This window comes from Solanum lycopersicum, chromosome 10 (assembly GCF_036512215.1).
Source record: "Solanum lycopersicum chromosome 10, SLM_r2.1".
NCBI lineage: Eukaryota > Viridiplantae > Streptophyta > Magnoliopsida > Solanales > Solanaceae > Solanum > Solanum lycopersicum.
This window is the reverse complement of record NC_090809.1, coordinates 60,271,723-60,287,605: the sequence shown is the minus strand read 5'-3', so window position 1 is coordinate 60,287,605 and position 15,883 is coordinate 60,271,723. Positions and strand designations below refer to the sequence as shown.

General features: G+C 32.3%; 3 protein-coding genes across 3 annotated transcripts; 1 reads left to right on the top strand and 2 right to left on the bottom strand.

Moving 5' to 3' along the window:
- The first annotated feature begins 369 nt into the window (after positions 1–369).
- Positions 370–2,256, top strand: LOC101257322 (protein HYPER-SENSITIVITY-RELATED 4-like). The gene is made up of 2 exons (XM_004249699.5): positions 370–1,516; positions 1,763–2,256. The coding sequence occupies exons 1-2, from the start codon at positions 509–511 to the stop codon at positions 2,150–2,152; spliced, it is 1,398 nt and encodes a 465-aa protein (XP_004249747.1). The 5' UTR covers positions 370–508; the 3' UTR covers positions 2,153–2,256.
- On the bottom strand, positions 2,236–5,234 carry LOC100316880 (haloacid dehalogenase). Its single transcript, NM_001347589.1, has 6 exons — positions 4,785–5,234; positions 3,746–3,852; positions 3,435–3,543; positions 3,152–3,313; positions 2,898–3,071; positions 2,236–2,526 (listed from the first exon to the last, which is right to left on the bottom strand). Exons 1-6 carry the CDS (start codon positions 5,088–5,090, stop codon positions 2,497–2,499), a joined length of 888 nt encoding a protein of 295 aa, NP_001334518.1. The 5' UTR covers positions 5,091–5,234; the 3' UTR covers positions 2,236–2,496.
- A 5,815-nt stretch (positions 5,235–11,049) lies between these two features.
- Positions 11,050–14,372, bottom strand: LOC101244135 (strictosidine synthase 1). Its single transcript, NM_001317795.1, has 3 exons — positions 13,992–14,372; positions 12,152–12,415; positions 11,050–11,945 (listed from the first exon to the last, which is right to left on the bottom strand). Exons 1-3 carry the CDS (start codon positions 14,273–14,275, stop codon positions 11,375–11,377), a joined length of 1,119 nt encoding a protein of 372 aa, NP_001304724.1. The 5' UTR covers positions 14,276–14,372; the 3' UTR covers positions 11,050–11,374.
- Between the last annotated feature and the right edge of the window lie 1,511 nt (positions 14,373–15,883).

The following is a 15,883-nucleotide window of genomic DNA, read 5'->3' as shown; positions in this document are numbered from 1 at the left end:
GACCCGCCCTCATTAGTCAACCCTTCTTGAGGGGCGTCGGTCATCACATGGAAAGTCTCCTAATCCTGCCTCACCCGCGCTCATCAGTTAGCCCTTCTTGAGGGGCGCCGGTCATCACATGGAAAGTCTGTCAATCCTGCTTAACCCGCGTCGATCATCACATGGAAAGTCTGTCAATCCTGCTTAACCCGCATCACTTGAATCAATCCTACTTGACCCGCCCTCATCTGTCAGCCCTTCTTGAGGAGCGTCAGGTCATCACATGCAAAGTGCTCAATATTCTTTGTTCGTTACAATCTTCTTTTACTTCAACATTTTATTAATTAACATGTTCCTAATTACTTGTTAAAAAGGAAAAGCATAGTTTTAATCATTAATTAACTGCATTTCAAGATTCTGTTCCCATCTTAATCCTCTGTTCCAAGTGATTATAAAAATTAGAAACAGGGCAAACAGAGAGCTATCAACAATTAATTATCTATAATCTTGATTAATTTCACTAATCAACATGTCTTCTTCCAGTGAATCAAATTTAGCAATTGCCAAAACTGTAATATCAGCAATTGGCTCAGCTGCTGCAATGTCCATGTTGGTACATAATCTCCCACCAGAAGTTCAAGATTACCTCTTTTTCGGCCTCAGGCACGTATTTATTAAATTCTCGAATCAACTAACTATGGTGATTGACGAATTTGATGGAATGATGAGCAATGAAGTATACGAAGCAGCTCAAATTTACTTAGGCACGAAGCTATCTCCTGATACTCGTCGTTTCAAAATTAGCAAATCTGAGAAGGAGAAGAGTTTCAACACGAGCATGGAAAGAAATGAGGAGGTCATAGACTATTACAAAGGTCAAAAGTTCAAGTGGATTTGGGTGTGTAAACAAATTCAAACATCAAGAGAGTCGTTTTACAATCCTCGCGACATCAACTCTACTATGAGGTCTGAGGTAAGATCCTACGAACTCATGTTTCATCGAAAAAGCAAGGACTTTGTCCTTGACTGCTACTTGCCTTACATTATCAACGAGGCGAAATTGCAATATCTTGAAACCAAGACACTGAAAATCCACACTATGGATTATGAGAATATGCATGATCTTAGTGAAGTGTGGACACCGGTGAGTCTTGATCACCCCGCGACCTTTGAGACATTAGCATTGGACTCAGAGCAAAAAGATGAGATTTTGAAGGATTTGGATAGATTCGTGAAGAGGAAAGAGTATTATAGGAAAGTTGGGAAGGCGTGGAAAAGAGGGTATTTGTTGTATGGTCCTCCGGGGACAGGAAAGTCTAGTTTGATTGCAGCTATGGCGAATTACTTGAACTTTGATATATATGATTTGGAGTTGACAGAGGTGAAGAAGAACTCGGACTTAAGGAGGTTGCTTGTGGCAACCGCTAATAAGTCCATTTTGGTGGTGGAAGATATCGATGCTACTATTGATTTGCAAGAGAAGTTGTCTAGTCGCGCAGCTGCTCCTTCAAATGACTCTCATGAGGAAGAAAGCAAGGTTAGTATCTTCATCTTTCTCACACTTTTTATGCATTCTAATATATTCTAATTAGATAACATCTTGCATCGAACATAGGAGTCGTTAAGAGTAAAGTTGGAGAATATGAATCAATTGTTACTTTTAACACTCTTTTAACATTTGCAATATTGCTTTTTTCAATTTTATTATCAATGTAAGACTTTCTTCGCGCCTTATAAACCTCTCTCTATATATATATCCGTTATCTGTCTTTGATCGTTATAGGTGACACTATCCGGTTTGCTGAACTTCATCGATGGATTATGGTCAAGTTGTGGCGATGAACGAATAATAATTTTCACAACGAATCATGTGGAAAAGCTCGATCCTGCATTGTTGCGACCAGGACGAATGGACGTACACATTCACATGTCATATTGCACTCCTTGTGGCTTCAAACTTCTTGCTTCCAATTACCTTGGGATTACAGAGCATCAACTTTTTGAAGAAATTGAGAACTTAATAGGAGCCACCGCGGTGACACCGGCTGAGGTGGCTGAGAAGCTGATGAAGGATGACGATGTTGACATTGCACTTAAAAGCTTGATTGATTTTCTTCATTTGAAGGAGAAAGAACATGAAGATATCGAGGTTGAGGAAAAAGAAAATGAGTAGAACCTACTCGTTCTGTTCACTTTTACTTTCACGTTTTGCTTTTCAAAAGTCAAATTGTATGAACTTCGATAACTATTATATTTGCAGAACTTGTCAAAATTAAAGATGCATAACTTGATAGAACATATACAAAAAGAGGCTACAAAAATAGGGCATTGAGAGACCAAATTTCTGTAGCCTTTTTATTCAAGACAAACTAAACATTGCCACTTACAAAGGCCTTGGTGATATCTCTCATACTGATTACAAAAAAAGCAGAATATATACATACATAGGATTAAGAGGAGATTTCTACACGAGCAGCGGCTTTTTACACAACGTAAGCATCTACTAATATTACCCTTTCAGACCTCCACGCCTATTCTCTGAGCAACCTGCACGAGACAAGTATCAGGTCATGCAACAGTATCAGGCGAAAGATTAGCTTAGTCGAATCTAAGAAGGTTGTGCAACAAGTAATGAGAAGTAGTCTAGTGAATCGCGACCAATACTTTTGGTTATACCAAGATGAGTTAGAAAATGTAACCTATTGATCACATAGCAACAACTTTACCAGTTATGTCAAGGCCCCCGTTCCGATTGCAATAATGCAGTAGAAAGTATAATTTACAGATGGTATTGGGAACTTCTTGCCCATGGCCTTTATATGCCGGAAATTTAAATCAAATTCATGCTAGCAGATCTTTGTTTCCCCCCTTTTGTTAAGGAACGAAGCCAAATAAATCAAGTTCGGGCAAAAAAATACCTCTTTGAAGGAGACAACGTCGCTTCCCCACAGCCAGGCATCACAACCTGCATCTCTAGCACCCCAAATGTCATTTCTACGATCATCGCCTACATGAACAGCATCATCTGGATTTACTCCTAGTAACTCACAAGCTTTTAAAAATATTGTTGGATTAGGCTTCTCTGCTTCTACCTGTTAAAAGCCAAAAAGAATATCAGCTATTGGATCCGCAAGCTCGAAAAGGAAAGTTTTAAAGACGACAAACACATTACCTCAGCTGAAACTGCTACGGCATCAAACCAGTGATCACAGTTCAATGCCCTCAACACTGGTCTCAATCGGGTATCAAAATTCGACACTATAGCCAACTTTACTCCCGCTGCTCTAAGGGCCTGGAATACCCTTTCGGCTTCTGGATCACAAAGATGCCAAGCCTATTGAAGAAATGAAATTAAAATTATTGAGTGTCTTCTTCTTAGTCGTGGTGTTGTGTTGTCAACTCAAAGAATAAACCAATTTGCTGTCAACAGAAATGGTAATTCAAAGTGAGAGAACCTTTTCAGTCATATAATAGTTATACAGCTCCTCAAAGTACTGAGAGTCAGAACAGCCAGTTGAACAACTAACTATATGTTGCCAAAAGGGTCTTCCATCGTTGACATATCTGCAATATGCAGGCAAGAGAAATTTAACAAATTATCACATAGGAATGATCGCTAAACAGCAATGAATTAAAGCAGAACATGATTAGCAGTGACTGATGTTCTTCTTTTCGTACGATTAAAACAATATCGATAAGGAAGCAAGTTATTACAGATATAAATACAAACAACATCTAAGATAATAAGTGGTTCAAAACCAGATACCTGAGACTAGATCTACGCCAAGGCTGTCCGTAAGCCCATCTGTATCGTTGCAATATCTCATCTTCAGAATACTCGACCCCGTACTTCTCACCAATTTGCTTGTAAATCTACAACAACCAATATGGTTAAAATATTGCCATCACGAACAAACGGAACAAGCAGAATAAACAGAGAGAATTCCATAAAAACAACATTAAAATTAGGAACTTTGCTCTTCCCATAATGAAAGAGATAGTATAATGTAAAACACATATATGTATACACACATATACAACCAGAGAAAAACACCAAAAGATCTAAACACTTATCAAATTATTCAGACGCAGCGTCACAGAATGGGACAGTTCAAATAATGTAACTTTTCTATATTTAGAAACAAATTAAACTTTAAAATTCTCATTTTTAGCCATACAAATGTTTAAAATTTATTTTAAACTACAAGTTCCAAAATCTTCCTCTTTTTTTCCTTAAAACTTCAAGCACAGTCAAACAAATTAAGACGGAAGGAGTACTTCGATACATCAAATATACAAGCGAAAAAAGAAAAAATGTTACTACCTTTTCTTATTTTTTCAACCTTCACCATTAGATCCAGAAAAAAAAATCACTTCTTTGACAATTTTTTCATTAGAAACAGAACAAACAATACAATATACTACAAGCAGATACAAAACTAAGTCGTGGAGATAGAGAGACTGTTTCGAATACTCACCTCAAGTACAACAAATCAAAGTAGTAATGGAAACACGAACAGACATACTTAAACGCAGAAAGAAAACCACAGAACATGAAAACAGCAAAAGAAGAAAAAAGGACTAAACATATAGCTGAAGAAAATGTAGAGCATAAACATATGATCAAAAATTTATGTTGCTTTGCATCACCCGCGTTGGATCCTCCACACAATGCACTACGATTGAAAAATCCAACATGCGCCCAACAATATTTCGAAGAGTCCGAACAATAAAATAATCTAAAAAACTACAAAATGGGTATCCAAAATTTGTCAATAAATCTAATAATTTGATGAAATTTTAACCTGAGCCATTGGTTGAGAAGGAATAACAAGAGTACCCACAGCATCAACAAAAAGGGCTTTATGTGTAAGCCCACCATACAAACCCCTTCTGTAATCTTCATACTCTTTTACTAACCCAAATAGCCTCTCAACCGGCGCTTCCACAGCAGCGGCCGCCGTCGAAAACGAAGACCCACAATTCGACACCGGACTTCCAGTCGGGTCGACCCGAATTACATCAGAAGACCCATTTCCGAGAACCTGCAACTTTGGTTTATGGGTCAAATTGCTGAATGCTCTAGTGATTATCCTCGTCCTTAACGCCATTAGAGAACAATCTTTTTTTTTGAAAATGAAAATTCGTTTTCGTTTTTTTATGCTTTATTTATAGAAAAAGAAGAAAGAAAGGTGGTTATTTAACACTCCGGGTTCGGTTCCCGGATAATCAGTAAGGATAATTGAGTTGGTGCAACGTAATTTCTAATTAAGCTTATCCCATCAAATTTGCATAATGCAATTTATATTATTTATAAGTTATTGAATAAAATCGAATTTACTTGATGTGATCGTGAAACAAGACCAAACTCATAAGCTTATTATTCTAAGTCGAAATAAACTGGTAGGACCACTTTTTTACGTTTGTATGTTTCCCCCGTGTGGTGACATATGGCAAAGAAAAAAAGAATGGAGTTTTCTCAAGTTTAACATAACGAGTCCTTTCCAATAAGAGACTCGAACGACGGGCTATTAGCTCAATAACGTTAGTTAAAATTTAAGTAGATGTTTTGTATAATCAATATTACTAATTGGTATATTAAATAGTTGGTCATGAATCACGATGCTTGGGTTAAGTGGCCCTTTTGGTATATCCAAAAGCTTTCATTAACTAATAATGAATCTTAATTTCAAATCACAAATGTATTACTAAAAGTTAAGCTACATACTCTTTCTTTTATATTTCAATTTTTTTTAAAAATGTTTGGACAAGAAAGTAGTTTGATTTGTTTATGGTTATTATTCCTAGCGAACGGAATTATTTTTTTTAAAAAATAAATGGATATTTTTAATTTATACATATGCAAAACAAATTATCTTGCAAAATACGATATAAGAGATGGGGCGGCGAGGATGGGAATGTGGGGTTGCGGAGACAGAGATTACGAGCTGAGGCTGAAAATGAGGTCTGTCACAATGTAGATTCTTATTTTTTGATTATCGCATAATTCTGTTGTAGTTATAGTTCCTTTTTTTTTTACACTAATTTGTTATATTTTTAATAGTATTTTTATCATAATTTTTTTTTTGATCTAAAACTAAAAAATTGCTCTTTAGGGAATAGTGACGTGGCCAGATGACAAATGTCGTTACAAGTAGTTGAATCCACGTCAGCAGGTCCACATCCCATACTTTGTCAAAATCACCAATTAATTATAATTATAATTATAATTACTACTACTAATAAATATCATAATTAATAATTAGATTAGGTGAATGAAATTAGTCATGTGGAGTGTGACTAAAGACACTTTTTTTTCAATCGAAATAGGGTGTACGCGACATATATCAACAATTAATTTTTGAAACATAATTTAATACAAAAAAAATTAATTTAAATAAATAAAGAAAACAATCGAGAGTCAAGATACGAAACTTGAAAAATCGCTCCTCATGACTTATTTTTATATTGTGAATCTTAACTAATTGAATCAGTAAATTTGAAACGATAAAAGCTTATTTGCACTTAGTGCTTCATGAATTAATAAATACATGATATATTTCATTTTTTTTCTTATTATATTTATAACTTAATCAGCAACATGTCTTTACTCTTTTTTTTTTTAATGATTGTGGCGATAAAGTTAATTTTCATATGTATTAATTAATTTTATGAAATATCTATTACGTCTCATTGATAAAATAATTTTCGAACACCATTATTTGAGAGATACGTGGAGTCGATCAAAATAGGAAAGTGGCATCTCCATCAAATACTTGTTGGTTTTCAATGTCTGTTCCATTTATCTAAAGGACAAGTATGGTCCTCGAAATTATTGTTTTCATAATTTAATATTATTATTATTAATGTGGGAAAAAGGCTCTAGATATTTTTTATTTTTTTAAGAAATTATATTTAATTGAAATGAGTTTGACACCTTGAAGTATAAAAATAAAAAAGAAATTGGTAAGAGGAAGAAGACAAAGAAAATTAGGTTCTTGACATACTTCTTTTGTAGTTATATACATTATAATAAATTTCGTCTTTGATTTTTTATTATTTTTTTTTCAAAGAGAAGTGTGTTAGCTTTCAAAAGTTTCAAAGATTATTTGATTGCAAATTGGAAAAGGAAAGTTAATATTTAAAAATTAAAATATTATTTTTTCTTTATGTTGTATCATCGTGAGCAGAGTTAGACCCAAGTATTGATGCAAGTGCATTTGTTAACTTTTTCATATATATATACATATTTATGTTGAGAAATTGAAAAATTTTAGGATACAATTAACAGTGCATTCATAAAAGAGTGCTCTTATTTTGATGGTAAAAGCTAGAGGTGTGAGACTAGATTTTGAATCCAATTAGAGCCTTATTTTTCTTTGTTTTTTTTATTTAAAATCTAGTGATAGACCTATAGTTTTCAAATCATGGATCCGCCTAATTACCTCCGATTTTGATAAGGTTGGGAATGGAGTTGATTGATATTATAACCTAGACAAATAATATAAAATAGAGATGGGTAGAAGTGTGAGGTACGTGGTGAGGACTGAGGATAAAGGAAGCTACGAATTTGAGTGAAGATAAAGTGTGTTGAAAGTTTAAGCTTATATTTTTATAAGTAATCGCTTAAAGGTTTATAAGTGGAAGATTAGACATACATAGATTAACTAACACCTTTTTAATGGATGAACCAGATCCAACAGTATTTTTAAATCGAAGATAATTTCAAGTATTTGAATCGAGGTCTATTGAAACTATAGCATCTACCTTTTGTAAGGTTGCATTCAAGTAGATCATCCATTTCAGACTTCACTTCTAAAATTACACGATATTTTGATCTACTTTTTTCAAATATAATTTTATATATTATTAGATATCGAGTTACCAAACGTATTATTCTATGTTCGATTTACATATTATCAAAAAATTTAAATTTGTTCATAAATCGCATATCACGAATGTGTTTTACAAATGCTTTCATTTAGAAAATCATGTTAGAGCTGTGAGAGAATTTTATTTTTTTAAAAAAAAAAAACTAAAAAGCAACATTTTGATGGAAATTTATAAGCACTTATTTTTATTTTTTTTAAAAAAGTTGATAAGCATTAAGAAAAATATAAAAATAAAGCTATTATGATATTCTAATTTTTTTTTTTTATAGATATCATATGGAAAACTTAAATATATATGTTATAGAATTCAATCTTTATTTTCTAGGATGGGCGTTAAGAAAAACATAAATTTATGTTGAAAAATCAATATACTAATATAATTAATATAGAAATTGTCCCTTTTTCTTATAAAAAAATAAAAACATCTATAAATAATATACATATTGATCAAGAAGAAAAGTTAATTAAAAGGATTTGAATTTTCATGTCTTTAAAAAATATTTTATCTTTTATTTTGTGTAATTAAAATCTCAACCCAACCCCCCAAAATGTGTCCATGGACTGACTAGTCAAAGTATTCGTTGTGAATTGATAAAATTTTTTATCGATATTAGTTATTTAATTGTCATTATATTCAGTGCCATTATAAGTTATAAAAAGATATATCATTTATTAACTGTCACTAAATTTCACTTCTGATACAATATAACTTGAATAATTTTATCGATAAATGATTAAAAAAAAAGTCAAAGATTGAAACAAAACCACAAAATTATAACTTTGACAAAAGTCATACTCCATTCAAAGAAGTATTCAATGAAGACACACAATTATTTTATGGCTGAGATCCATTCCAAATATGTTATGGAATAGAAAATTTCAAGTCCCACCATAAATATGTAACAAAAAGACTTTAGATTCAAACTAAAATCAAACAAATTTAAAGCACAAAAATTTCCAATTGGGACCCTTATGTCTTTTGAAATTATGGCTATTGGACATTTGATTGATTCACTTGACAAGGAAAATAGGGCCCCCAAATTCTTATTTCTTTAAAGTTTAGCCACACAAAAAGAAAGAAAAAAAATAAGAAAAGAAAAATGATCACCACTCGATTCGTTATGATCGTTAAATGACCACTCAGTGATAAAAGAAGCAAAAAAAAAAAAAAACTATGTGTAATATAGCGTTTGTAATAATTCACTTATCGAACGACTAATCTATAATTGGTAGCCATAGAAATTAGGCTTGATTGATATTGATAATGTTTTACTATACAATTTATTTTTAGTTAAGAGTTTTTAATATTTAAAAGCAAAAGTTTTGAATTTTTTACTTTATGACTTTTGAACTTAGAAAACATAGCATAATGAGTTTTAATGGAGTATATTTTTATATTTATGCAATTATTTTTAGTGTAACAATCTCTAATATATTTTAAAAATTGATCAAATCAGTCAATCAAGATTATAGGCACTACATAAAAAATGGTAATTGGTTAAAATTGTTTTTGTTATAATAACTTTAGTTACCACATCCAAGTGCATGTCTATTCTACAATATTTTTTTAAAAGAATTTTATCCGATGTCAAGTATACGTATTAAAATCTGATCAATTTAAATTACGTTGTATATGGCACCATTCGAGAGGTGGGGTGAAAGGAACGCACCCTAATAAGACTTTTTTTATATTCAAACTCAAATTCAAAATCTAATTAAAAAAGAAGCAATCACATTTGTAATAGTCTTATAATATTGACTTTTGTTCGCAAGTGATATCATCCCTTCTTATCCAAACTTTAGATAGACTTTCCTCCATTAAAATCATGTGAGTTTTCATATTTTTTTTGTTTTGGCTTTAATAAAGAAACTAATTAAGAATTTCCAGATCACGTGATATTATTATATGATTTGTTTAGTGATAAATTAAAAAAAGAAATTATCATTATGTAAAACTTTTCTTCAATAATTGGTCATTTGACTGAATAACATTAGAGTTAACACAACGACTAAACAAAATAGAAATTGATTATGAAATTCATGACGCATATATGTGATATTTAATATGACTAACATAAGTTTTCAATAGTACATTGCTATCTGTTATTTAATGACAAAAATTATAATGTTTTACGATAAAAATGTACTGTATAACAATAAAAGTTATAATATTTCACGATAAAAATTGTCTGTCACTAATTTAGCAGGGCGGGGGTGATTACTTAGTGATAGTTTGTTGCATGTGTTAGGTTTGAATAAGTTTTTATTCTAAAATTGAAGAGACTAACATAACAAGTATTTTTAAAGAGTAAAAACTTTTGAAATTTCCATGAAACTAATTAATTAATTTACTCCAAACTAATACAATTCTCAAAAGGTTGCTAGAGTTTATAGCATCTTGTGTTTGGCATGTGAGAAAAGGGAAAGGAAAAGCTTATAAAGACTTATTTTTCTTTAACTTTGTTAAATGAGTTAGCAAGGAACAAAAAAAAAAGTATCTTCCCTCACTTTGGATTTGCTTGAACTAAGATACATAAAATACGAGAATTTGAAGAAGGTAAAATGTACATAAATTTTATTATAATTTTTAAAAAATAAGTAAATTCTCTATAAAAAGAATGAAGAAAATAATGACAAAACGTAACAATCAATAGAAAAAGTGTGAGGCCTAAAAGAAAACACAAAAAACAACATATTTATATATATATATATATATATATATATAAAAAAGAAATTATAAATAAATAAAGATATTATCAATAAACTAAAAACCAATAAAAATGAAACTCAACGGCAAATACCAAAAATCTAATTCTTCTACTGAAAGAAAGACCACACACCACAACGTACAATCACGATAAGAATTAATTACTATATTATATATCATCTGCTAAAGTTAAAGTTAGGATATTTTTTTTGAGGAAGCTTCTAATATTTGTGTTCCCAAGAATGTGGATATATATTATATGATCATAATTTAATTTTTCTTAGAAGATATGATAACGTGTTACAATTCCCCTTACTTTTAGTCAGCAGCATGTGATAAACAACTAGTATGTGAATCTAAGTCGATGACATCGAATACTTTTCATGATTGAGTTATATTTATATTGCGTTTGATGAAATATTTGACAAAACATAAATTAGTTCGAAAATTATAATCTTGGGGCTTTATTTCCGGGATAATTAAGAATATAGGTACATTAAATAACTCTAATTCAAAGTTAAAACTTAGTCAGGCCACTACAGAGGAATCTGAGGAAGTCACAAATAGTTTACTTAAAGAAAGTTTTATCACCAGAAACAACAATAACATATCCAGTGTAATCCGACAATAACATATCCAGTGTAATCCGACAAGTAGGGTGTGACCATGATGGGTTTACATAGCGTTACCCTACCTAGTGAAAGCAGAAACATCGTTTCCGACAAACTCTTGGCTCTAAGTTAAAAACTTATTCATCACCAAAAGTTGAGCTAACCTATTTAGGATACTGCAACTTTTAAGACAATTCATGAACTCCAACAAAAGGCACCAGTACAGAACCAATCCACAGCTTGCCGTTCTTCTCCTCAACCTCGCTTATGAACTTCAACGTCTTGCTCTCGAGGTCTTCTAGAACATCCAAAACTTGCCCGTCCTCGCTTAGCTTAATTGCAGTTGCATGAGGCTGTCCTCCAACTAACAAGAAATGCAGTTGCTGGAAGGTGAATGGAAGTTTTAGTGTTGTCTTTCCGAACCATGAATAGGATGTGACTAATTTTGCAAGCAGCGATCTTTTTGAATGCAAACCGACCCAAAACTCCCCTCTCGAGTTTCTTCTGATGTTGTCTGGATATCCTGGTAGATCAGCAAATGTATCGTGTTTTCCTGCATGAGGGCCTTTAAGCCAATGCCTTACTACTCTACAGGTACTAGTTTCAGCTACTAGTACAAAGGACTTGTCTTTGCTCAAGGCTACACCGTTGGCAAAAGCAAGGCCTCGTAGTAAAACTGTCACTGATTTGGTTGATTTGTCGTATTTCATCAGCCGGCCTGTCTTGTCTCCACTTACAACAGATGCAACAAATTGCCTAGATATAAGATGAGAAATCAGAATCAGTTTCTTCAAGAGTATCTGTATGTTACAAAGTGGCATATGAACCTAATAACGAAACTGACTTCTCTGTTTTGCTGACCCTATACGCAATCTACGTTACACCAACCTATCGGCTATCAAACCCAATTTAGCTTCGCATGAACAGATTCAAATTTAAATAGTCCATTGGATATAAATTACCTCCTCTGGAATTGTGTGCTGGTATCTGTGAAGTAAATTACATCTTCTTGCTCATCGATGTCGAGGTCATTTGTGAAGCGCAGAGGCTGGCCTTCAACTTCTGTGACGAGTGGGGTAGCTAATCCACCAGATGGACCCACAACGTGAAGTCCTAAATAGGCATCAGCAATGTAGAGGTCTCCGGTTCTTGTATCAAATCGTAAGCCCAGCGGTCTTCCGCATACGTGCTCCATTTGGGGAGCAAAAGGGTGCACACATTCCTTCCTTGATGATATCATGTCAAGTTCCATTAGATAATTTTGAAAAACGCATACACACACACAAAAAAAAAAAAAAAGAGAAGCCAAAAACTAGTTCATCTCAATGATTTCTTGGGGGAAATAAGGAAAATGTTAAGAGTCATACATTTCAAACATATAAACAAAATCAAATTGCAAGTGTTTCCCTGCTGAGACAAGGCTACTTGTGTTCTTCCTTCAATAATACTCGTATTAAGAGTCGTTTGTTGTTGGAATCTGAATAAACAAACACCACATGAATAACGGTGAAGTAGCCATAAAATTATAAAAGGTTGACATACTGTAATTACATACAGTAAGAATCCTCAGGTGACAGAAGATATGAACTAGACAAATAAGAAGATGACTTACATATTCCAGTTACAAGACAAGTTACTAAAGAATCTTTTTGAACGTAAAGGTGGTGCAATAAAGGAAACATGACATCACAACTTAACATTTTGGAACTTGCTAAAGGTTTACCAGAACCCACTAGCTTGACTAATCCAGATTAGCTAAGTATGGCCAATGATAGTGGGGAACGCTCCCTACTAAAAGTTTCTCTATTTACAGGACTAGAACACAAGATCTTTAGTAAGAATAGAAGGATCTTATCCATCCCACCACAGCGCTTTATGGTCTTTCTAAAGTATACAGATCACTCCAAAATCTTTGTTTTTCTAAGTCTTGAAGTTTAATACAATCGACTCCATCTATGAAAAAACACATGTCACTGTAGAAAAGATAAATTGAGTAAAAGTAGGATTCTTGAATATACAGATTCCACAACCAGAGACCCATGAACCGATATAAATATGCCTAAAAGTTTGAAATTTGGTCACAATTGACACTTCCGTTAATACTACAACAACATAAAGTGAGGACTAGGGAGGGTAAAGACTAAAGAGTACGCAAACCTTACCCCTATCTTAGAGGTAGAGAGGTCGTTTCCACTAGACCCTCGACTCAAGGAAAAACAGTCCAAAGCAGTCCGGAGAAAGAATAAACAAACACTTCCATTATTCATAAGAAAAATAAGTCCACAGCTTCAGAAGGAAAGCTACCTCGCAACACCTAGTATCACACGACATACTTATAAACTGGCCCATATACCATCTAATTCATTTGAAAAGATACTCCACGATTATGATTAGCACCGTTAGAAACAAACACAACCTTGGCGTTTATCTGAACTCACTACTTTTAAGCTGAGTATAAATTTATGTTTAAAAATTCATTAAAATCACATAAAAGCTAAGCTCATAAACTTTAAATCCTGAATTCGTACTTTTAATCGGCCCGCATTACAAGGAGGTTAATATCTCATATAGTTGCTCACTCAAAGAGTCAACTTTCTTTCTTAATTCCATTTGTTTCCAACAAAGACAGTGACTTTCGAGATACTCTCTAATAATAACTATTACTCGACTGACCGTCTAAGAAATCAAACTCATTACAAGCATGTTAACAAGACTAATTCAGGATTTGAGAATATGAAAAACATACTATAAAACAAAAATTACCAAAAATAGCCATAGAAATTGGGGATTTTTGCTTTTTACCTTTGAGACGAAGTGACAGCAAAATCAACCCAACCGTCAGAATCTCCATTCCACTTAAGAATCCGGCCATCAGCAACGCCGGTGTATGGACCTTCTCCGTTCGGGTCAAACGCAATACTCTCCGGCCCAACTGCTCCTTTCAGATGTATTACTTCAGATTTCGATAAGAGATCTTTGGATCCTGGTATTGAAGGTGGACTGTAAACATTTTTGGAGCTTAAAGTCAATAGAACAGCCATTATTGCAAGTGCTGCTGCACTTAAAAAGAGCTTTAAAGCATTCATGGAGTTAATTTTCCCTGTTAACAAGTAGACAAAAAACAGGGGAAATTGTGAGAAGAAGAAGAAGAAAAAATCAGTTTATATTATTAAACAATTTCAATGGGTGGAGTATGGGATAAAGAGGGCTTGTTATATTCCGCTATTAGTTATTTCGGAATTGTTATTTTATTTTTAGATTATAATCTCGAAATGGCTAGGATTTTGAAAAATTATTCCTTTCAATTAATATATGGGATAGATTTATTTTAAAACGAGTTCTAATTTTTTTTTTTTGTTTTTCATTGACTTACTAACTCACATACTATGTGATATTTTAAAATGATGTTCGATATAATTTCACAAGTGAAATTCAGAGAGTATAATATGTACGCATACTTTGATGATTTAAATAAAAGTAATTTGGAGAAAGAAAACAACACAAGTGAACAAAGTTGAGAGGAAATATAATATGAAATTTTTAAAGTAATGTTACGATTACTAGTTCGAAAGATAAGCGAGACAAACTATCCAATTACTAACAATTCCTTTGCCCTAATTCTCGGCCCACATAATCTCATATTAGGAAATTATATTCATTATTTCATAAGATTAAATGATATTTGTATATTCATCACATTTTTAATTTGACAGTGCAAAATTCATGTCTTCTTTATGTTTATCAACTTCATAAATATTACACGTTGATGGACTATTGCCAATTTTTGTGTTTTATGTGATCATAAAAGAAATTAAATATTAACTAAATAATTATTCTTAAAAATAATTTTTAAGAAAAATCAAACAAGTAACCTAAAAGATTAAGTTTATTTGTAAAATCACGATCTAAAGATCCCAAAAAAATATTTATACAAACTCCCAACACTTAAATATTCAAGAAAGCAAATAAATATAGAAAATTACCGAAAATCTCAAATTACTTCCCTCCAATGATGCAAAAGTGATATTAAAAAAAGCATTGATAAACGATCTTTTAAATATTATCAAAATTTTACTCTCTAAATATCTCAGAAATGAGGGTATTGGCTATAGTGGGGGAACAAATGAAAATCGGTATCAAATAAAAAAAGTCATATTAACTTTAATATATTTGACCAAATCTGTGAAATAAAAAAAATATCGTGTTAACTTTAATATATATAAGCAACTTTATATAGATATTGAAAAATTTCTCCACCTATAAAAATCGTCATAGTTAAAAGTTGTTTTAATAAATAAAATTAATGAAAAGGAAAAACTATATATATATATATATATATATATATCATTTTAAAACTTAAAAAATATTCAAAGATCAGATTTTCACATGACCGAATAAATATTTAAATGTAAATTTTTAAAATATAATCTAAAATCTACGATAACGCTAGCTTAGTAGCCCTAAGAACCACTAAACCACAATTGACAACAAGTGATATTCCATATTCACTCTGAGCCAACTTATTGGATCTCCAAAAACAGCCCATTCTCAATTCAAGATATAGGCCCACACTGAAGTAAGCCCAACTACTGTCTTATTGGATCTCCAAACATCATAGGCCCAATTAGCCAAGAAGTTTAACATAGACCCAATAAAATAGTACTCCTTCCGTCACAATTTATACCGACACTTTT